General features: G+C 42.2%; 1 protein-coding gene across 3 annotated transcripts in view; it reads right to left on the minus strand.

Moving 5' to 3' along the window:
* AKAP6 (A-kinase anchoring protein 6) overlaps positions 1-25,181 on the minus strand; it is a 450,197-nt gene that overhangs the window by 246,506 nt on the left and 178,510 nt on the right. For all 3 annotated transcript variants that reach the window (XM_084791783.1, XM_084791781.1, XM_084791782.1), the window contains one exon: positions 5,798-6,049. In XM_084791783.1, coding sequence (XP_084647909.1) covers positions 5,798-6,049 — 252 coding nt within the window. The remainder of the gene's footprint in view (positions 1-5,797; positions 6,050-25,181) is intronic.

The following is a 25,181-nucleotide window of genomic DNA, read 5'->3' on the forward strand; positions in this document are numbered from 1 at the left end:
CACCCGCACTGAGTTTACAGCAGCTGTGTACCCCGCACAGCATCCGCACTGAGCTCACAGCAGCCATGGACCTTGCACAGTGTCCACACTGAGCTCACAGCAGCTGTGGACCCTTCACAGCATCTGCACCGGATCAGCCAATATTCCAGCAAGGATGGGGTAGGCTCATAGGCCCTCACCTCTAGTTAAGGAGCTATTGACAGTTGATGGCTTCTGGGAGAGAAAAAATAATCACTTTTCTATAAAGGTATGGCCCCCAGTAGGTTGACCATGCTCCAGTGAGTGGCCGCACACCCAGGAGTGTATAGGCAGCACACAGTGTACTTGATGGACATTTTCTTTAGAGAAAGAGAGAACAGAAGGTGAAGTGGGTAAGGTAGGGGATGAGAATCTGGTAGGAGTTAGGGAGAGAAATGGGAGTTAAATATGATCAAAATATATTGTGTGAAATCATCATAGTTAATAAACTGTTATATTTAAAAGCTTTTGTAAATGATGGTTATGACCCTAAGCCATCCCATAAGACCTTTTAAATTAGCAACTGGTGAAATTTACAATATCACTTTCTATTTTTCTTTAATCACAATTACTGTCCAAGAAAACTTCCATGCAGTTTAAAAAGTACTAAAGAAAGGTGTTGTTATGATGAATAAATTGAAGCGTTAGGGCAGTACTACATGACGGATGTGTCAGCCACCTGCCTCTACACAAACAGGAAAAGCCAGGAGTGTGTTTAGTCTTCGAAATCTTGGATGGTGGTAGGTGCTCAATAAATGATTGGGCATGAGTATGTTAAAAATATATGTTAGATGAATAAATGACTGCCCCACAGAGAATACAGCATGACTGCTCTTTCTAAAGCGTTGGTACCTCTAGCCAGTTAATGGTTTGATTGGGGGAGGGGGGGGGAAGCCATACTCAAAAGCACTTACATTATTACTATTAGATATTTAAATGTGGAAAAACTCCCCCTGCCCCCAACAAGGAACAAAACAATTATCTAGCAGAAACGATGCAGTTTTGGGATGGGGCATAGGATCCAGTGGTAGAGGACCAGCTCAGGATGCAGTGGCGTTTTGGTGAGAGAAGAGGAGTCATGTTGGGAATTGAACCAATGGCCTGGTACCTGTTAGGCCACTGATCAGTCTATTTGTATATACTGCTGACCCTGCAGAGACAATTTTAGGGAAAAACAAAAAATAAAAAAGTTCCCTGAAGTTCCTCCTAGCAGATGACTGATGAGTTTCTTTATTTAAAGTACTGCTTAGCAGTGAGAGTCAAACGTTTAGTCTTGTTGATCCCTCACACACCACAACCTGGACATTCTGCTGACAAGTGTAAGTAATAGGTAGGTCTCACACAGCTCTGGAACCAAGGGATGAGGATGTGGTGGTTTTCCCGCCTTTAGATCCCAGAAGTACTGAGGGCTGTGTCAGAGCTGCCTAGCAATGCTGCTCCTCAGATACAGCCTCGTGTTAAGAAGCTGCTTTTGAATGGAGGATGTGTTGAATGTATGTGGTAATTTATTCACTCTCTTACTGGCCTCGGTCTTATCTTCAACTTCAAGTAAGCTGCCTGGCATCTTTTCTAATTTGAACAGAGTTTATGCTTTGTTCCTAACCCATAATTAAGTTAACTGAGGCCCCAATGCTTTCTTACATCTTTTTTCAGTACTACACTATCGTGTGCCACCAACAACCATGACACAGATGTTTGGCCCCAGTTAAAATGTTCCACAAGTATGGCAGCATCCTCTGCCACTCAGCAGCCATTGCTTATGTCCCCAATTCAGTGTTGCCACTCCTCTCGTCCCCAGATCCTAAAGTCTTGCTGCACAGTGCTCCATATGTTTTGATTCCTACCATACAAGGTCATGGTCCTCTTTACAAAATGCTACAAAACTCTTTCAGATCCTTTCGTCTTCAGACTAGAAAGAGCTGGCACGATAAGGAAAAATGAAGCATTCTTACGGATGATGGGAAAATGCACAAAGACCTGTCTGCATCATTTGACTATGTAATAATCCTTAAGAATTTTCCTTTTCTGTAGGCTAAAATTATAAATCAAACAAATCACCAACCTAAAGTAGTACCCCTTGTTCGTCAGCTAAAGCAGCGGTTATCTGCTTCACTTTCAAATGTCTAGCTTAGTCCTGCAGGTGTTCACATACAGCGATGGCTGTACATAAACACCAGGTACGATCTGCATGTCGAGGGAGACACAGAATGAGCACAGTGTGGAGCCAGTTCTTACACAGCTTACAAGCTAGCACTGCTCTGTCTTGATAGAAACGAGCTGGTGACAAGTGCCAGTGGGAAAACACAAAATGTCATGTGGTACATGTTCTGGAAGGAGCCCCATAGAGGAGGAAGAATATTTTTACGTTACTTTTATGTCATGTTTACTTATAGCGAGATCCATCAATCACTACTTGCATAAAACTACCTCTTCCAACTTCACTCCTCTCATCCATAAGATGGATATAAAGATAACAGCTCCAAAGTGAGTTTAATGGTACCCATCCTGCCAACCATCTAAGATCATGTGATAATAACAGGTTATCATGATGATTAGCAGGTGGCTGCTAATGTTCACTCATCATGCTATGCCCACTGCCTTAGACATACTAGAGAGTGTGGATTAGAAGGGAGAAAGGGAGGGAGAGAGGAAGGACTTATTAAGTTAGAAATCAGTTGAAAACTGGTGTGGTTTGATTCAGTTTTATTATTCCTAGGCTTGTGTGTTTAAATAGCCATTTAGCTTTTCTTCAGTTCCATTTTTCTATCTGTAAAACTATATACCCCTCGCCTTCCTTGCTATATGAAACAAATGGCCAAGTGTGTGCCCCAGCATCTAGAGCACATTTTGGTGTAGTTCATTGTACGTTTTGAGCTTTGTTTCAAAGTGGGTTTGTTTTGGCTTTTTTTGTATTTGTTCGGCTGCTTGATTTGTTTTAGCCACATACCTACCATTTTATTTACAATATGTGGTCTGCTCAATATTCAAATAAAGAATAAGACTCATATATTTTGTGTTCCAAGGAGAAAAATAATTAGAACTTGCTACCTCATCCTGTTTCAAACTCAGGCTTTTGTGTGGCTCTGAAATTCAAATAGATTCTGAAAATCAATCCCCTTCACTATGGGCAACTGCTGCTCTGGCTTATTAGTGTTTCGTTTTGTTTTTGTACAGTTTTACAACTTCATTTTCATTCTGCAAATTTCTACCATTGAATGTATTCTAAATATTTTTATCTGATTTTACTGCCCTTTTCCCAGTTCTGGTGTGCTGGCAAAAACAAAGCTAAGCATCTGCCAGGTTTCCTGGGGTCATGCTGGTGTCAAAGAAAGGACAACCAAGGGTCAGAACAGGCAGAATTTGAGTCACAGAAGATACCCACAAAACAGTGGCTGGAAGGTCACTGTTCCTCTACCTGTCACACAGTGTATTTTGTCTCTGTGCAATTAGTCTAAAACTAGTCTCAAAAATAAAAATGTACCAAACTGCTTCAAATTAAATTTATAAATAAAAATTTAGTTCTTTTTATAAGAATCAAAATGGATACTACATAAACTTATGACACAGTCAGAGAAAAACTAGCTATTATACATTACTCAATGGCTTTTCCCTCTTTTGTGTGTGTATCCATTTTATGAATGTTATAAGTTCAAATACAAATAATATAATATGTTTATATATTATAAAATAATATAATTCATACAACAGTAAGAATAAGCCCAAGAGTACTGCTATATCTTCAAATTCCTGTAACAAAAAGCTGGTGATCAAATAATTTTACGTAATAAATCAGCATATAGAACGAATCTCTTTGAATCACTTTTCATGTCCCTTCCAGCAGTAGACAGAGGCATACCTGAAGAAAGACAAGTCTCTGATTTCTATTATCCTGTGTGCTCAGAGGTGGTAGATTTATAGGAAAGATGGTCAGCTAGAACCCATAGTCTCTTGCAACCATGAGAGTCACACCCACAAGCCTCAGGGGCTTAGGGAGCAACAGCATCTGAACGCCAACACACCCTCACTTTTACCCCATGGTCCCAGACACAACAGTGAGGAACACTAACCGTGCCTGGAGACTGGCAAGCTCAGAGGAGAATAAAGCAGATCTTGAGTCCCATAGACTTCTAACCCCCGCACAGAGTTTCTACAAAGGTATCTTTATTTTAAATAAACAAAATCACTAAGAGTACATCATTTATAAAATAGACACAGATTTGTTTCACGGTGTTGACATTTTGACAGTTATTGAAACACTAATAAATTAGTAAATTAGTGTGTTCCACAACACTTGTTAAGAAGCTTCTTAATCTGACACATATAAGTACTTTATATATGTTTTCCAATAATAATAATAATAAACAGCAAAGTACTGAAGTAAGCACCAGGAGTCACAGAAGCATAAAGACAAAGACCACGTCAGAATCTGTGGTGTCTCCATCTATACACACATCTATCTCTACATAAATATCCCTTGAGCATATGTCGGTTATATGTGAGTTCATCTGGGGTAAAATCAGGTGTCCACTGTTTGGGGTTTGCTGCTGCTCTTGTTCTGTTTCAGGGATGGGACGGAGCTTAGGGCCTTGGGCGTGCTGTGACAACCACCGGCCACTTACTACTTCCCAGCCCCAGTGTCCACTCTGAAGTTGTTCATCAAGAACAGCAAAAAGCTATTTAAGGGACTCACAAAATGCGCAGGAAAAGCAAAGGGAATGGCTGGACAAACTTCTAACAGCCCCTGTTTAACTTGCCTTATCCAGACTGGTTTTCTACAGCAGGAAACAAAACATGGAGGATCCCTTAACAAACAACGTTTTTGTCATACAACGAGATCCAATTCTCTTACTACGGCTTAAAGGACTTTATCTTTACAACCTGGCCCTCCACTTTCTCTGTGGGACTCGGTACCAAATCCTGCTTTAGTCTTCCATTGTCTCTCATAGTCCCATCTCTTTTACATCTGGGTTTGGTCCTGCCAACCCCTCTGCCTTGGACATTTTGTGTCTATTTACCTGTCTAATCCTGCCTCCCTTTTAGGACACAGGTTAGACCCACTTCCGGAAAACCTTCCTCATCCCAAACTGACACTTCTTTTTCCGACATCCTACTGCCTGCTGTAGACTCATCACAGTTTGGCCTTAGCATCTATTTATTTCTCTCTGTGCCCAACTAGACTTGAAGCTCCTCACAGGGCAGAAATGATGGGCTTTTGGAGGTGCTGGGTATTTGTGTGTGTGTGTGTGTGTGTGTGTGTGTGTGTGTGTGTGTGTGTGTGTGTGTATGTTTTGCCTGAGTGGATGTGTGTATACTGCATGCATGCCTGGTACCCAACGGTGCCAGTCATCAGGAGCTGGAGTTACATAATAGTTGTGAGCTGCCATGAAAGAGTTAGAGACTGAACCTTCTTCTGGAAGAACAGTCTGTCCTCGGAACTGCTGAGCCATCTTCCCAGACACTAGATGCTGTTTTGATCATATTCTAGGTATCTAGTATGTGAACATAGTACATGTTAAACAAATGTGTATTAAAGTCGTTGAAGAGGAGACAGGAAGTCAGGAAGCGCTAGCAACATCTATGGATGACAACTGTATAAATTATTCTGTATGTCAAAATCTTCCTTCATTCTACGCGGGCTCAGTTTGGACTCACCCTACCCAGAGCCGAGTTGAAGACTTTCTCACCTCCCTATAAGAACCTCTTCTCACTTCTCTAAACTGAAAGGATTTTCAACTGGAAACACCCGACAAAGCATTACTTGCCGTCAAAGGCCACTCACCTCTGTTGTTTCTTCGGAGAAAGCTTGCAGAATATCGGTCTGCCTAGTGTAGTTGCCATTGGCGTCCTGCAGACCTTGGAGGATGCGCTCCCGGAGGACCAGCACCGACACGCGGAGCTGGTGCCAGAGCAGCTGTACTGCGTGGATGTCTACAATGACGTTGACTGAATAGGACAGCAGCTTTAGGGAGAACTCCGTCTCGAGGAGGGCATGGATCTGCTCAACGTGGTCAGAAATATCTTCACAAATGTCCTGCAGCAAAGAAAAGCAAGTATGTCAGGGCAAATGTGAAGGCAGCTTAACCTTATCCTGGGGAGGAGGGGTTACAAAGGGCCTCTCGGCCAACATAAGGGCAGCACGGTACAGTTTAGACATCTGGCCTCCTTTACGTAGTTGCGGACATATCCCGGTATACTGGCCTTTCTACATACACAGGAAGGTTGGGCTCTTTCAGACCACAAAAAGCTACGGTTCCTTCAGGTAGGCAAACCACAGGTTCCACTGAGAGGTCGGTTCTGACTTTTTTTTTTTCCTTCACTCATTTGGGTCCTAGAGGAAGGACCAGCAGCTGCTCTATCTGATGGTGGTAGGCTATACTGAGCACACAACATGCTACAATAGAAGCAACAGTCAGATGTCTAGGAATAGAGAAAGGCTAGAATGTGTTTCACAGGAATCCCCAGCCATTCTAAATTAGCTATGGAATGTTCAGTGTAAAGGGCAAAGGTCACATGATTTAATACTTAAAGTCACAGGGAAAACTTAAGTTTCCAGTTCTCACTTACTTTTGAGATGCAAAGATGCAAAAAAAAATCTTAAACAAAAACATCTCTAACTCAACGTTTCAATCACTCCCCCCCCCCAACACACACACACACACACACACACACACACACACACACTGTTAGGACGGTAGATTCCATATCTGGCGTGACACTTGATTCACAAGTCCTTGGCGTCCACTGCTGTCAGAAGACAGACACATGACATGAGGCCCACGAGCGATCATTTACACGGTCAGTTTAAGGGGTTATTAATAATACATGTATGGCATACCAGAGTTCTATCTGCCAGTTTGGGTTGTGTCACCGATTTTGAAAACTGGGGATTTTAGCCAAGGCAAATTTTTCAGAGAGAAGCGTTTGAGTTCTGAGCCCTGCTACCAATATCAAAATAATCTTCCTATGCCAGGAAGATAACCTTCTGATTTCACGTGTGTGTATTTCAGTTGAATTTGTTTAAAGGCCTTAAACTATATTACGTTGACAGATGCATCTGGTTCACATGTTCCCCTCTCAATACCAACCATACTGTCATCTTAAGTAACACTCATTTTCACTCTGAAGCACCTCAGACTCCCTTCATTCTGTGCCGTCCAGGTCTCCAGCCCTGTTCCCTCGGCACAGCTGTCTGCCACAGCTCTGTTCTGACCCTGTCATCACTCTATGTGTGCAACAATATCCTACCTCCTCTTTTTCCAGGGTTGTTTTTTTTTTTTTAATTCCCACTGGAGATCCTTCTTCTACACCTTCTCGGCCCCAGCCCCTTCCCTTCCCTGCCAGCACAGAGTCTGTGCCTAACACTCCAGACACTCTCTTGACAGTGTTTCCAACTCCTCATACTCCTGATTTTTTTTATTTATTAACCTCTCTGTGTCTCTGTGAGTCTGTGGATGTAGAACAATTCAAATAATCTAGAAGAGAAAATGGCTTTGTTACCAGCCTAGACAACAAAATTACTGATAGCCCACTGCCCTCTCAAGTACTGTGGTTCATAGATGTAAAGTTAAGAAGATCCCAGGAGCACGTGCTCCCCACTGCCTACCGTCCTGCTACCCCTGCTGAGGGGAAGACCAAGCCAACTAGACCAGGCGCCATGTTGACACGGCAGAGGACCTTGGTCTCATCATAATATCATTATGATCATATAAAACACATCCATCGTGTTGACACTGGGCTGTGCCCTGCTCTGCTACTCCAAAATATGTAAAACAGCATTTTTAGACTGTGCCTTGCCCTAGGTGGCTCCAATTTGCAGACAACACGTGGCTCTATTTTGAGTGAAAACGCAGGATAACTCTGCACCTTGTGCATAAAAACACCTCCACCCACTCAGAATGTCCCACAAGGCACAGATTGAATCCTAAACACAAGAAGATACTGGCTACAAATCTAATAAAGTATACTGGGCTCATATGAATCCATGGGTATATTAAAATCATACCAGAAAAAAAAACAGATGAAGGAAGAGTGCATAGCCCTTCCCTGGAGCCCCTAAGGAGGAGGACTGGACACTGCAAGAGCTATGTCGTCCCCCCTCCCGACCCCCGCCAACCTGCCATCTGACTCCTCCCTGTGTGCATGAAGGCGCAAACAAGGTAGAGAACTCCTGAGCTCCTGGACTTCAGCTCAGCTCAGCCCCTACTGCTGATGACCAACTCAAATTGCCACTGTCATCCCACCTGTTTGTGCATTTCACATCATCGCCTCTGTGGCCTTCTTGGGCCTGTATCTCACCCTTTGGGGCTTGACTCCATCCTGAGGCCTGGCTGGCCTCTGCTCTGGTCATCTAACGCTCCCACACCTGCCTGTGCAGTGACTCTTTGCATCTCTCCGCCAACTCTGAACAACCCTTCGCAACTTCTAAACAACCCTTCCTCTCACCCTTCCTCTGAAGGCCTTGAACCCTGCTGCAGCCCTTTGTAGCCATTCTGTAACTACATATGGATATAATTACCATGGCATATATAGTGTGTGTGTAAAAGTGAGTGTTGGTAATAAAGACTGTGATAAAAAGAACCTATGCTTGCCACCAGCCAGCCATCAAAGAAAATGGTGAATACTTGGCAAATTTCAGCCAGTGGAATGGTGTGGTCAGCTTACTGTTATTTGGAGAAGACTGACGTATAGAAACACACAAACATGTCTGCCTATGCTGTCTGATACAGTGCACACATGACGCACCAGCACTGTGACAGATCTGACCAAGTCTAAATTAGGTAAGAAGAGAAGTGGCGTCCTGACTCCTGTAACCCTTCATCCTTCATGAGCACACTGATGACAACACGCACATCACACCTCATATCACTTCTCGAGAACCTCAAACCCCACACTTGTTCCAGGGTAAGGAGTCTGAAATCACTAGTTCCCCCTTTGGATTCTCCATTGGTCAGAGAGGACTTTCCCAGGGTCGTCAGTTACTTGCAAATAGTATAGAGTAGACAGAAGAACCTACAGACTGACTCAGGGATAGCTTGAATAATCCTTATGCCACTTGCTCAGAATAGGCTGAAAGGAATTTCTCACCCATCCCAGCACCCAGCACAATAGGTTATATATAGCCATGGCACAGCATGCCAAGGTCCATGCCACCCATTCCTCTGTCACATGACTTGACTCCTTCTATGAGTGTAGGAATGCAGTCAGTCAGGTGATGGGTCAAGATTCCCAGGCAACTAACCAGGAGAAACAACCCTTAAAGGGGCCCCCAAGAAGGAAAGGAGGTTGGTACAGCTCCCAAAGAAGCTGATGAAGTCTGAAGCAGGAAAAAAATATATTTCCTCCACACAAGGGCCCACCCCGCTCCAAAAAATATTTGGTGATATGTACATGCTACCCTTATTAAGATTCTAAAGCTAAATAATGCATAGCATGATATAACTTCTTGGATTCCATAAATTATTTCATGCCTTCTACCCTGCTACCAGTTGCTTGGCCTGACCAAAACCATATGAGCACACAGACTGTAGAATAAACACCCCCCTCTCTCTGTCTCTCTGTGTCTCTGTCTCTCTCCTCTCTGCCTCTCCGTCTCTGTCTCTCTTGGTCTCTGTCTCTCTGTCTGTCTGTCTGTCTGTCTCTCTCTCTCTCTCTCTCTCTCTCTCTCTCTCTCTCTCTCTCGGGGCAGTTATGGGTGCATATACATGTATGTGTATGTACCCACTTCTCCAATCATGGACTTTGCTTTGAACACTTGATGAAAGATGTGATTAGAGAAAAATGACTGAGTAATTTCAAACTATATGCTTTCTAATGATAGAAAAATGTGCTTTCCTCTGTCATCCTGCATAAATATTAGACAACCATTTACAGAAGAGTTTAGCGATCTAACACTTCGCTTCTTAGCAACTGGCAGTTTGTTGGACATTTACAAGAAAGAAGCTGAAGATTTGTGAGTAGCCTGATAATTTAATGCAATCAAATCTAGGCACTAGAGACCTTAAAAAAATAATTAGCTGAATGGCTGCCTCCCAGCAGGAATTGTTTGGAATTTAAAAGCTCCTGGAGCTCTGAGCTGTTTGGAGGCCCTACAGGTACTTCATTAACACAGTGAATTGGGAGCACAGGGTGGGGAGCACAGGGTAGGAATTAATTCTTGTCTAGACTCAACTGCTCATGTGACTTGAGCAGATGGCATCTGGTCTCTGCTTTCATGACTAATCCTCTTAGAAGATACACATTTGTCTCCCAGAGGAAACTATATAATAAATAAGAAAACCATTTTAGGTCATTTTTTAGGAATATAAAGGATCCTTCATGATCAGATTTTCTTTCTTTCTATCTATCTATCTATCTATCTATCTATCTATCTATCACCTATGTTCATCCACCCATCCATCTAAAGAACATATACACTTTTTTAAATGTGACACTACATAGATATTTTCATCATCTTACTGAAATTATTAATGGTAGATACAATATTTTATTCCACAAGCAGACTTATTAAACACACAACATGACAGTGAAAGATGAGGTTGATATAGCAACAAAAGTTTCTGGAAGCCTCTGGAAGGCTACGTGTGGACACACCCTTCCTGGTCTTAGTCTGATACTATCCCGTTCCTGCTTGCACCTGATTCTTGCTCATATTCCTGCTGATCTCACCTTTTCCCTGGTATGGACTTTGTTATCTGTCTCCCAGATCTCTCTCTTGTATTTCCAAGTATTTCGCCTCAGAATGATGGGACCTGGGAACGGATGATTGCTTGGCATGATGAGACCATGAAAGATCTCCCAACTCACTCAGACTCAAGACTTCAGAGTCAGACCTTGCCTTTAAAGCAGCCCCTACCCCTTGTTAGCTAAGTCCAGAAACAGAGAGGACTTCAGGACTGTTAAAGCCGAAGGACAGAAAAAAGAAATTTGTTGAGACGATGAAGACAACTTTGTTAACTTTTAGACATTTGCCTGGACTGTTATCATGCACCGTATGTTGTATGTAGGGATAAATGAAAGTTATTACACCTAAATTCCTGTGATATTATTTGACAACAGGACATGTTTCATACAAGTCTTGATTATTTTAACCGTCAACAGATTGTAGCTAACTTCATTCCCAGAAGGCTTACTTCTGTTTGTGAATGTTCTGCCTAACTAGGTGGTGGAGCCCACGGTTCTCTTTATAGCTAGTGAGTATCAACTATATTGTGACTGAAAACCTCATAAATCTCACTTTAACAGATTGACAAATAAAAAATTAATTCTAGCATATAAAGCAAATCAGGCTTCTTTTTCAATATTACCCATTGCTTTCTCTGTTTAAATATCCCACAAGTCTACGTGGATTTCATTCACTTATAGCTTTCCCTGTGAGAAAAGTTGTTGTCTAGCAAGCTCACCCAGATGAGTAGATTAACAGATGTCTCTAAAAATAACAAACTGAAGAGAGGTTAAAAATACCCTTTGAACAACAATGTTTTAAAAAAGATACTCAAACTGTCCCCAGTTCAACCCATAATTATTAAAAGCAGTTTAAAAATTGCAGGACTATGAGCCAAGAAAGTAAATTCTGCTATCTAATCTGTTAAAAATAGTGAGAGTTCATCATCACATAAAAGGAACATAGAAGTTTGTTTGGGTTCACACAATCCTTTCAGTTCTTAGCAAGCTCAAAAAGCAGAGCACTTGAGGTTGTGACACCGTGTGCATCGGCACCAACTTCATTTAGGAATCTGTTTGGAGCTCCTACACTATTTTCCAGAGGGTGTGGAGGAAGAAGAGGGCCATCTTGGAAGTGAATGGACAATGTCTCTTCAAAGTGACATGGTAAGATGTCTTCTCTCGGAGATGGTTGTGCTAACACAGGAAAGTGACCCTGTCCATCCACCTCACAGCAATCCCTGTGCCCTTCAGATCACTGACAGGACAAAAGACACTGATTATATTATGTTTATGTTGATCACCGCTCACTCCAGATAGCTAGTGATCTTGGAGTCACAGCCATCCACACCATGAACTGAATCACTTCTGTTTTCTGTTTCTCCAGCCAACCCAGCATGTGCTGTCCACTTCACTCTTCACCCCTGAGAAGAACTATTATGGGTAGCAGTAGGAAGGGCGGGTCAAAGGGCACTTGTGACTAACACGGCAGAAATCTGCATACAATGGCTACCCTTTTACTGGGAAAATGATGCGAACATCATGACTGCAATGAAATCGCCCCTGGAAGTGATTCTGTGGTTATAATTAGCTCTAACTCACACAGTTCCCTGACTAGCCTTTCTTCCCAGAGGCAGGAAACATGCTCTATTTGTCTTTGTGTCTGTAAGGGCACACCAGCAGGACCCTGACGCACAGATGAGCAATGCCCAGAGATGTCTGCAGAATTTAATTCAACAAAATATGATACTTCACAAACCAGAGGGAGTGCCCTTAAAATAGGTACTCGTTTGTTTGCTCTAAGGTGCATCCGCATTTACTGGCTTGGGCTAATAAATATAACTGACATTGAACCCTTTTTTTGTTTTTATGAGAAGAGGTGCTGAGGAGGAAGAGGAAATCTCTACGTTTTCTTAAACACTGGCAGCCATGACACTGGTGTTCACTGTGCCACTTATGAGAGAGTATGGAGCCAGAGACAGGTCGTGTGTCTTAGCTAGCTGATGCTGAAGCAGGAGCTGTATGCAAGCCTGCGATGATGATTTCTAGGGGAATATGAGATTTGTAGGTTTTTCTACCACATCTCCTCTCTTTCTTTCTTTCTTTCTTTCTTTCTTTCTTTCTTCCTTCCTTCCTTCCTTCCTTCCTTCCTTTCTTTCTTTTTTTATACTCATCACTCACAACAAAGATGTATGCTGAACAGTGTGTCAACATAGGCAATTTTAACAGGGATTTGAGATTAAATAACTTCCACTGTAGTGTCACAGTTAGTATAGTTTTATATAAAAGTTTCCAGTTTGTTCACTGACCTGCATGCCCTCCCTGTCTATGTCTGTGAGCTCTGTCTGCCTTAGTAAACTCCTGTAGGGCAAAGGCTGCATGTGTCTATTTGCTTTATAGCACACAGCACCACACACGGAGAGATTCATAATATATAATCTTATCACTAGTACTGATTTTATGAACCATGAAATGAAAAGTGATTTGCAATGGGTAAGATGGGGGTGGAGCTTTATTTAGGGAAGGGAAAAGTAGGTCAATACAGGAAGAGAGAGAATGAGGAAAATAACAGTAAACAGGTCGGGGGAAAAAAACCATAAGGAATCATATTATATTTTCCTATATTACATACAATAAGTCTCCCCCCAAGAGCCATATACCAACAAAAACACCAACATCAAGCATGAGAAATCCCCTTCCAAGTCAGGTGAGTCCAAGAGACTCCCAGTATAATATAGCCTATTTCCTGTGGCCCTTGGTTACCTGCCAGAGGCTAAATTGAAAGCTCCTATTACTGAAGACACCACGCACTTTGGACATAAGTCCAGAGGACCTGCTCTGTGTCTGACCTGATAGTCTCCTCCCTAAAGACTAACTTTCATAGCACTGGGAAGTGGTATGCAAGTTTCTAAGGGAGAGAAGCAACCAATAGTCCAACCCAGCTTCAATGTCTATAAACCGCATGAACCAGCATGTCACAATTCATCCTGAAGGGTGCAATAGTGGCACTCATATCTTGGTGTCAACCAACGGCTCTCTAATTGGATTTATGATCCCCTCAATAGGAAGTAAACCATGCCTGGTACTGGATATCTAGCCAACTACCAGGTGTAATGAGGTCATGAATCTCAGAGAAGACTTTACTACTGCCTCTTTACTAAACCAGAATACCTCCTAACCACATTCTAACTATCCATCCTTACACACATAGACAAGAGTGGCTCTTATGCCTTATCAAAGAAATCTCTCATTGTAATAAGAAACCTTTCTAGAAACCCAAACCTGATCAAAATGCAGAGCACAAGTGATTGTGGGGTACCCAGCCCTAATTGGTATATCTGCAATATAAAACCCCCTCGCCTATGGCTTGGAGAACATGTGGAGGAGGAGATGCAAAGACTGCCAGAGCCAGAGAACTTGGAAAGCTGCTGTGAGAGTGCGTCTCCTAGAAGTGAGAGGAAAACATCACCCATGATACCTCAAGAGTGTAGTTGCCTCAACAAGACCTGAAAAGTACAGCACCAACAGTCATGCTAAAGGGAAGAAGACAATTTCCTGGGGCCCTTCCCTGGGCAAGGAATTATGGGTACGTAAGGAATGCTGAGAGCAGGAATACCAGTCTTCTCCACAGATGAGCCCACCAAACCCTGAATTCATATGCAAACAAGTAACACTAAATGGACTGAGAGGTTATATGTATATACTTACCCACTGTGTATATATGTACGTGTGTGTGCGTGTGCGTGTGTGCATGTGTGCATGCGTGTGTGTGTGTGTGTGTGTGTGTGTGTGTGTGTGTGTGTGTGTAACAACCGAAGGAAAAGAGGCATTGAGATTTTGAGAGGGAGCAAGTGGTATCTGGGAGGAGCTGGAGGATGGAAAGGGGAAATGATTTAATTATATGTTAATAAATTACATGTTATTATATGTTAATAAAAACAACCTACAGATACTCATGAGAAAGAACAGATGAATGACCAGATATAACCCTTGTCATCCTGCCTTAGGATGAATTTTAAAAGACTGATTTCTGGTTCTGTATGTGCACTGTTTATCTGTGTCCCCAGAGACTGCCAAGCCTTGTGCCCTCATCTATGAAGACAGTGGAAGATTGGGGATCTCATAAGTTCTCATGCCTACTTTATTTTATTTTGTATGTTCTCCCTATAATAGTTTGAGTTTTAATTGTCCAGGATCTTTGTATATCTCTGAAAACCCCTTTAAAAAAATAAATGCTATTTTCTAACTACTGTAGATGGACTGCTGGGCTGGGAATCAGAAGATCTGAAGTCCTGGTTTGAAGAGAATGAAAGGTCTCTTTGACTCAAGCAGGTGCTCTGCCCTGGGCTCTGGGTAACAGCATAGACTCAGTACAGTAGTTGGAGGGGACAAAGCTACAATCTTTTCAGAATAAGAGCCAAACTGCAATGGACCATGTAGTGAGAGTTTTGGTTTCTTTAAAAACCCCATTATGTTGTGTGAATATGGTTTTGTTTAATCCCAGGTGTGGGATATGGGGCTGCTTAACAGCAGGTGATTATGATTTGCCTCTGCACTAGCAGGTGCCTGATTTTGACAGTCACAGATAGTGTACATTTGGAATTCTGGAGACTGTAGAGAGGGTATAAATGCCAGAGCCCAGAGAGGTATGGGGGTGCTCAGAAGGAAGGGGAGAAGGAAGGGGAGGAGCAGGAAGGGGAGAAGGAGGAGAAGGAGGAAGAGAGGAAAAGGAAGAAGAAGAAGAAGAAGAAGAGGAGGAGGAGGAGGAGGAGGAGGAGGAGGAGGAGGAGGAGGAAGAAGAGGAGGAAGAAGATGAAGAAGAAGGAGAAGAAGAAGAAGAAGAAGAAGAAGAAGAAGAAGAAGAAGAAGAAGAAGAAGAAGAAGAAGATGATGACGACGGCTGCTTCTCTGTGCTGCTGCTCCTGGTTGGAGATAACCTGACTATGAAGACTGGACTTGCCCCAAGGAACTCAACAATCAGCAGGAAGCAGTCTAAAGAGTTTTATGTCCCCTTTCCCCTCTAAGCTCCTATCTCTTCTGTCTGGTTCTGGGGTGTTTGAAGGGATTGGGGTAGAGAAGGGAAGTAGATTAGATTTTTAAAAACACACCAACAGTACCACCCCAGGGTGGTACCATTTTGGCTGTTTTTCTTTGGCTATCACGGTGGGTTTAAGCCATTACTCCTCCATCCTCCAGTTCTTCCCATTAGCAACACAAATATACATATTCCTTTGGGGCTTATGTCTTTCTGACTGTATTGCTCACGCTCACTATAATCATTTAAGAGTTTCCCTTGTGGGGAAGGAAAACTATCAATACTTATTAATTATTTATATTTGTTTTATTTGACTTGGAAATTTCCTATTAGCTCTCTTAAAAGGCTCTTCTAAGTATTTGCAGTTATAAAGGTTTGTATTGGTTCATTTATAAATACAATCTCTGGACTTATAAATAAATATTTCTAATAAAAATATTTAAAAGATGTAAATTCTATTTAGGATTTCATTGCTGACTCATGTCATAACCTTGGGCAAGCCAACCTCATTTTAGATGTACTTTATATATTTAGACCACTAAAGCCATGGCACAGCTTCTAAGGATGTGTTTCTTTGTCTTCCTCCTCCACACAGGCATCCACAGCAACTGGCTGTGATGTTGATTTCCATACACCCACGATGTGCCTACTGGGAACTGATACAATAGACACAGATTTTAAGAGCTTTTTCTGAGAGCTTAGAATAGGAAACGAACCCTTGAGGGATCAGAGATCTATGAGGAGCTAATTTTAGAGACCATGGTGAGAACCTTGCAAGTGAGATAACAGTCATTCCTGACTCTATACCGTTTCATGTCGGAATGGTTGGAAAACACGCCTCAGCTGGACTTCTAGAAACTTCCTATTATCTCTAATTATCTAGTAATTAATTCCAGGAATTTCCTCTATGGCAGTGGTTCTCATCCTATGATTTGGGTTTTGTTGTTGTTGTTGTTGTTGTTGTTGTTGTTTTTTCATAATATGAGGATTGCAGCAGGTTCAGGACACCTCTCTTTTGGTCCTTTGGTTGCTAGTATTTTTTCCTACTTCAATATTAACTGTGAAAGTTTCTAAGTGAATAAATGCAATATTGTCTTAGAGCAGTGGGTCTCAACCTTCCTAATGCTGCAACACTGTAATAAGCTTCCTCATGTTGTGGTGACCCACAACTATAAAATTGTTTCATTGTTACTTCACAATTGTAATTTTGCTAGTGTTATGAATCTGATAAGTAGGATATCTGATATGTGAGTCATTTGATACCCAAAGGGGTCAAGACCCACAGGGTGAGAACTGCTGATATAGACGCCAAATACAGTCAATGTGCCAAACTACATTTAGTGGCATCGGATGGTCAAGATATATTTTAACTGAGAAAAAAGTAATTTAGAAGGGTTCTATAAAAGGTGTGTTGCTGCATACTCATAGAGAGAAAATGCTGGAAAAGGCATGGCAGCTATTCATAATGCTTTCTCTAGGTGGCAGTGTACAAATGATTTTATGAATTGGTGCTGTTAATCTGTAAGTTTTAAATTTCTCCACTAGATTTCTTGTGAGAGATGAGAAGAAGGAGAAAGTGAGAAGGGAGGGGAGGGGAGGAAGGGAGAGAAAGAAGAAAGGGAAGGGAAGGGAGGGGAGAGGAGGGGAGGGGAGGGGAGGGGAGGGGATGGGAGGGGAGGGGAAGGGAGGGGAGGGGAGGGGAGGGGAGAGGAGGGGAGGGGAGAGGAGGGGAGGGGATGGGAGGGGAGGGGAAGGGAGGGGAGGGGAGGGGAGGAAGGGAGAGAAAGAAGAAAGGGAAGAGAGGGGAGGGGAGGGGAAGAGAGGGGAGGGGAGGGGAAGGGAGGGGAGGGAGAAGTGTAACAACTAAGAAGTGAAGTCAGCTCCACACAAAGGACAGATAAATAAGGAATGTATGGTGAGAAGATGCAGAGTTGTACCAAGTGCAGCGAGGAGGCTGAGGAGTTCTCTCTGTGAGGAGATACTGCTGACTTCACTGCTGGACACCCTGCCCCCATTCGCTGAAGATCCCAGGTCAGGTGACCGGGAACTCACTATCTGTTTCTAAAATAAATGACATATCACTAAAACTGGTTCTGAGGACTTAGCTGTGCTTATTTGGTTCCTTTCTTCCTTAGGGCCAGCAGTATTGAAATAAATATGTAAAAGACTGGCTCGTCTGAGGTAACAGTGGGGCATGAAGTGTTACTCATCCGCTTTCAGTACCGCTAAAGAGCCAGCCAGCTTCCTGTGCACTCCCATATAAAACCCCGAGAGAACACTTCTGAGGATGAATTCCAAGACTAGATGGAGTGAGTGGTCATGACACTCTAGGATTTGAACTCATCCCTTCTGAGGCTTTTGTATGGTCAGAGGAAGAACAAAGGCATATGAGAGCTTAGTGCCCCTTCAAGAATCACTTTACTTCAACTGAAATTTCAGCTCTTCCTAATTTCTTATGAATTAGTACATTTATATTCTTATAATTGACTTATGTAATTCTTTATTTTCATTAGCTTAAATAATCTGCATTGGTAGATTTTTTTTGTCTGCTTTTTTACCCACAAAAAGCAAAATGATCAAAATACATAAACACACACTCAAGAACATCTTCTGGAAATTTCAGTGTTGATCACTGAAGCCTAAATTAAAACACAGAGTCTAGCTTATATCTTACTTAGGAAAATCCATTTGGGGATTTTGCCCACCCCATGCTTGGCTGACTCCCCTATTAGTCCCACTCCTCAGCAAGCCCTAGACACACAAAACAAGATGAAAGGTATTGAATTCCAATAATGCGGTCTTAAATCTACCTTCTTTGCCCTTTTCCAGAGGCTCCTTGGGGAAATAAAAATGGATAAGAATAACATATCTGACCACCAAGCACAGCAGCCATCCATTATTAATGCCCCAATGACCCACCAAAATGGAGGATGTGGGGTCCATTCAAGCAATCCTGTAACCGTGATTCAATCTCCTCAAAGGACATTATATTTTGCTTTCAAAATCTGCTACAAGCTACAATCAATACGCTTTTTATATATCTAGATTAATTTTACCTAAAAAGTTGTCTTAAAACTCATTGCTTATTTTGATTAACTATAAACCTAGTGAAGAACTTTCTTCTCCCTGATTATACGCAGAGAATTCTGTTCCTTTCAAACAATGGGTGGAGTTTCAGAATACATGCAAAAGGATTGGCAGCATTGGTAAATGAGCTCTGAGCTGGCTTGGACAACATCTGAACCTGGCTACATTCAATATTTCATTCAAGATTAATGCACTCTGTCCCATGTGCCCCAAGTCATGTGCTTGGCACACTCCTAAGTCACTCTAGACAGAATCCATCTTGTGATAGGCTAATGGAAACTATGTGTGCGAGTGTATTGAAAAGAAACATACATAATAAAATTAAAGGCACAAAATGAAAAGGGCAACAGAAAAGGGAATGCTGGGAATATGAGTAAGAAAAGTGTAGCTGAGCAAAACACAAGGCAAAATAACTTACGTTATTCCTCTGTGAGATGACTTCACTAGTTCTAAAGACAAATGAGATATTGCAGTTGACTTCTAAATAGGAGAGAGCACAACTAACAGTTTTAAAGTAGAGGGATTATGGCGGCAAAGAGCAGAAAGGTGACGGTGCTGCTTTAAATCAGCTGGCCAAAGTTGAACGGAATATCTGGTAGAGAAACTAGATACAAGAGACCATCAGCCATCATGTAAAAAAAACCAAATAAACAAAAAATAGCACTTAAGTAAGATGATGCTCCAGCATTATAGAGAGTTTTCGGGTGACTGCTCAGGTACCAAACTGTCTCTGTCATCTTCTCATTTGGGAAGCTGCTAACCTACACTCCTAGCATACTCAGGTAATCAATTTTATTCTTTCTCAAGTCTCTCATGGGGTTGAAGACCAGATAGTTTAGTTTTACAATTAAGCTTAGTTGTTTAGGGGTTAAGATGTTTTTAGGTCTAGATAGATATTTTAAGTTGGTAATGTTGAGATACGATAGATAATGATTTACATTCAGAATTTTAGATGTTCCAAGACAGGAAAGATATTCTCTTCAAGGCTACCAAATACAAATAGCCAAAGTACTATGAATATAACATTTATATTATTCCTGATTGTTTCCTGGTTCTTCTTGCTATAGGTAGTTTATTACATATATGTGTAATAATATAAATGGATATGTTAAAGATATTTAATAAAAAATGAAAAAATAATTCCTGCATACCGAGTGCAAGCAAGGAAGATATAGAAGATCCTACAAAGAAGACTGCATTTTCAGAACTCAGACTTCATGAAAGGCAGGGGCAAAATGCGAGAGAAACCTTAGGTGTGGGACGATCTAGTCTGGAAAGTGCTAGACAGCTGGAGAGAGCAGTGACGGTAATAAGGAAAGTGCTACAGAGAGCCTGGGTGCTGCAAGTAAAAGAGAGCTCCATGTGTCCACGTCCGGCTGACAGTGGAGCAGAGTGGTGTGCTTCTGTGAAGGTCACACAAAGGTCAAGAACTGTCTCCCTTTCAGGCTGAGGGAGAGAACCGCTTAGAATGATTTGGTCTAAGGGACCCCTTTCCCTTCTTCCTTCCACAGGTCACTAATGTCAAAGCCATCGATGACCTCAGGAGCCCACCGTCCTGAAATGCCTCTTGGGATTCATCTACTGATGACTGATTATATTGGCCACTTGGTCATCAATTTCCTTCAGCTGTGGCTGACCAACGCTTTCCTGAAACTGGTGTTCTGACATTGCATGGTGTTAGAAAAAGAAAAGGACTTTCGGTAGTATTTGTTCTTCATAGCATAACAGGATTGGCACAGGTAAAGTTTAAGATTTATAAACAGGCTATATAAATGTTAGAACAAAAGCTGAAAGAATAATGTGAAAAAAAGACAAAAATGCATATTCATTAGAAAGGGAATTATAGATAGGTCATTTTGCTGTTGTTTTAGTTTGGGTTTGTATCAGTATGTATTTATCTTTATATTATAATTTATAAGAAACATGGATTTTTTTTCAAAAGATAAAAAACTGATTTTGCTTGTGTGTTTGTGCTTCAGCATATGCATAAAGACTGAGCATTTTAAAATCGGGAGAGGATAACAAATACATGATAGCAAAGACTGGTCCAGGGCAGAAGGTCTGAGCTCAGAAGGGAAAACAATACATTAAGCCTCTCCCCACTTTAATCTGTGGGAAAAGATAACTGGGGCCAGATCTTTGGCCAGGACCTCATCCCAAAACTTACTTTAAATCTCCCCAGAATACATTCTGTTTTTCAGACAGCAGGAGGTCAGCTGCATGCAGAGGCGGCAGCAGGGTTTATGGAATGACAGAGATTTCCGGGAGAGGCAACTTCAACAGGAATATAAAAAGCGTCCAGCAGTGTACAGCAAATGTAAACTGACACTGAGCTAGAACAGCCCGCCTCCCTGAAACACTGTAAACAGCGGAGATACAAGGTCTCAGCGGCAGGACTCTCCTTGCTTCTGTGCCAGGCAGAACCCAGTTCTGACCACTTTGGAAGCTGGCGTCCTGGGGCCACCTCTTCTCTTGCGTAAGACCTGCACTGGCCACTGGAGGGGACTGCTGTTTTTAACTGTGCATCTCTCGTTCCATTTGTACAGTCAGTGATGATTCAGAAGCAAGTTTCTATCACAGAAGTGGCCCAGGGTGGATGGAATTTCAAAACTTTCATAAGTTGTTTTTCAACAGAAATAACAGCAAGATCATAGTGAAAAAATAGTTTGAGAAGGTCACAAAGAAATTAATCAGGGACTGGAGACATGGCTCAGCGGTTGACAGCACTGACTGCTCTTCCAGAGGTCCTGAGTTCGATTCCCAGCAACCACATGGTGGCTCACAACCATCTGTAATGTCACCTAATGCTCACTGTATACATAATAAATAAATAAATCTTTTTAAAAAAAAAAAAGAAAAAATAAATTAATCAGTTCAGTGGTTAGGAGCACTGGCTGAACTCTCAAAGGATCCGGGTTCAGTTCCCAGCACCGACATGGAAGATAAAAGACATTTGTGACCCCAGTTCCAGGGGATCCAGATGCCATTTCTGATGCATACCAGGCACAGGTGTGTTGCACAGACACACATGCAAGTAAAACACTAATACACATAACATAATCAGGGATAATGTCTCTCTTTTGTCATCACCAATCAAAACTGCCTGGTATAGGAATGGCACCTGGCAGTCGCTGAATGAAGAGTAGTTACATAAATCTGTAATCATTTTTTCCTTTGTACAAAATGCATTCCACATTTTTCTATACTATATTATATTCCACACTCGTGTTGCTTTCCTTCAATATTTCTTCATGTCAATTAACACGCTTTCATAATTCCTAAGGCTAACAAAGTATGTATGTAGCCGGTTCCTTTTTGCTGGACATTTGGCCTTTCATTCTCTCTTTTTGTTTAAGACTTTGTTATTTCTATTGTGTGTGGAAGGGGTGGTACGCACCACAACATGTGTGTGAAGTCAGAGGACAACTTTGTGGAGTCATTTCTCCCCTTCTACCTTTATGTGGGTTCCAGGAACTGAACTCAGGTTATCAGGCTTGCAAAGCTATCTTGTTGGTTCTCTTTTTTCTTTATTTTTTAAAAGGGGTGTGTGTGTGTGTGTGTGTGTGTGTGTGTGTGTGTGTGTGTGTGTGTGTGTGTAGAAGTCAAGCTCTGGTGTTATGCTTCAAGTGCTCAAGTGCTATTTTTTCTTCTTTTTTGGCAAGATATCTAAGCCTGTACCTCTCAAAGGGGCCTGCCTACCTCTGCCTCCTCAGCACTAGGATTACAAGTGGATGCCACCACATGGGCTTTTGTCCTGGGTTCTGGGCATCACAGTCAGGTCCTCATGCTTTTGAGATAGGCATTTAACCATCTGCGCCATCTCCTTATCCCCTCTTTCCATTCTCTTTAAGGCAAAAATTTAGTGTTGGCAAATCACCAAATTCTATTTTTCTCCTTTTGTCAGAATATAAGTTCTCTAAAACTATAAGCCTTATTTGCCTGTCCACTTTCACTAGAGCCCGAGAACCTTATGGTTGATAAAGAATTAACAACAACAACAACAACAACAAATTCGAGTGTTTGTCTCTTTCTTTTAACTTCAGTTGCTCTAATCCCGTGTGAAAGAGCAGCACAACCCAAGCTGACTCCCTTTTTCAAGTATGCCTGACCCCCTTTGCCAGGTGTCCTACTTAGGGTTATTATTGCTGCCATGTGACACCATGACCAAAGCAACCTGGCAAGAAAAGGGCTATTTGGCTTACACTTCCACATCACAGTCCATCACTGAAGGAAGTCAGGACAGGAACTCAAGCAGAGTTTGGACCTGAAGGCAGGAGCTGAGGCAGAGACCATGGAGGGGTGTGGCTTACTGGCTTGTCCTCATGGCTTGCTCAGCCTGCTTCCTTATAGAACCCAAGACCACCAGCCCAGGGATGGCACCTCCCACGATGGGATGCACCCTCCCCATCAAACACTAATGTATGTCTTATGAAGGCATTTTCCCAGTTGAGGTTCCCTCCTTCCAGATGATGCTATCCTGTGTCAAGTTGACATAAATCCAGCCAGCACATCCAGACAATCGTTCTTGACTGGACTTAACGCCAATAATTGCCTCTTACGCGTTATGAACTTTCCCTTCTGTTACGTGATTCTTTTTCAGAACATATTTTAAGCTCAGTGTGGGTGGAGTCAAAGTCCTTCTTTTAATTTATCAAGGACCACCATAAAAGAATGACATAGCTTACCAATGTTTACTCTGGAAATGCCATTTTGTCTTGGGCAACTGTTGCTCAGAATGTTTAATGTCTTCTCGTGGACAGTAAGCTGGGTAGTGGCAGAAGCCAAGTCTCTGAGCAGGCCAGACCTGTCCATTAGACCTCACTGACTACTTCCTATTTACCTAGCCACCTCTTGCCAGGCCCCAGAGGAGGTGAAACAGTTGTTATTCTGTCCTGGAGACCAGCGTGACTCACGCTGGTCTTTCCTTCTGCTCACAGCATTGCTGTCACCTAAGCTATCCTTTCTTTACACCTTTGGGCTTGATCACATATTTTTCTTTTATTAAAAATAGAATATTTTCACATAGTATATTCTGATTATAATTGCACTCTACTTCTTCTCTACAACTCTCCTTTCCAGCCACCTCTTTCTGTCTTTCATTAGAAAACAAACAGATAATGATGTGCTATGATACAAAATGATATGATATGATAAAACCAAATACATTTTAAAAGGACCAAGAGGAGGAAGAGGAGGAGGAGGAGGAAGAGAGCCCAAGAAAAGGCGCATCAATCAAATTCAGATACAGAGACCTACTTATTCACACTCAGGAATCCCATAAAAATACCATACACACACACACACACACACACACAGGGCATATAGGAGGGAGGAGAGAGAGGGAGGGAGGGAGAGACAGAGAGAGAGAGAGAGAGAGAGAGAGAGAGAGACTTTTTATAAAGAAAGGAAAAGAAAAAGCCCTGACGTGGCATTATGAGACTAGGAGCCTCTATTGGCCATCTGCTGCTGGGTGTGCAGCCTACCCTTAAGAGTGGTTTGTTCCCCCAGTAAGACTTCCTTGGAGAAAAACTACAATTTCATTTGCAAGTAGTTATTAACCAGAAATAGCTTCTGGATTAGAGATGGGAGTATGTGTCCATTTCTTTCAGCTCTGGGACCCTATCTGGTGCAGGTCCTGTGTTTGCTTTCTCAGCATCTGTGAGCTTATATATGCATCGGCTGTGTTGTGCTTAGGCTGTGTTGCTTTGATGTCTTCCATCCCCTCTGGGTCTTGCACTCTTTCTGGCTCCTCTTCCACAGGATTCCCTGAGCTCTGAGGGGAGGGATTGATGGAGACGTCCATTTTTGCCCGAGTGTTCCAAAGTCTCTCACTTTTTGTGTAATGTCTCTGTATTTGTTCCCATCTGCTTCAGAAGGAAGCTTCTCTGATGATGACTGAGTAAGGCATAATCTATGACTAAAGCAGAATGTCATTAAGAGTCACTTTATCGTTTCATTCTTTTAGGTGTACTTTGGTTTTCCTTTTGGGTCATTGGGCTATCTAGTCTCAGGTTCTTCACGCAAGCAGCACATACCTATGTGCTCCATAATATGGAATGAGCGTTAAGTCAATTCAGAACTTGGTTGGTTACTCCCATAAGCTTTGTGCCACTATTGCACTAGCATATCTTGCATGCAGGAAAATCATTGTAGATAGAAGGATTTGTAGCTGGGTTGGTGTTTATATTTATCCTTTGATAGTAGTTAGAGTACTTTCTGACACCAAAACCACCACCCTAGAGGGGTAAAGGCTCTAGGTAGGTACCAGCTCTGCTTCTTTACATTCAGTGAGTTGTATAGGTGTTGTCTTCAGCAATCAAGCCTTGCCATCAGTTTGTGGAGAGTAACCTATAGCCCTGGCAACAGCCTAGGTTGTTTTGGG

The sequence above is a fragment of the Acomys minous genome (genome assembly GCF_964271855.1).
Source record: "Acomys minous genome assembly, chromosome: 8".
NCBI classification, from domain to species: domain Eukaryota; kingdom Metazoa; phylum Chordata; class Mammalia; order Rodentia; family Muridae; genus Acomys; species Acomys minous.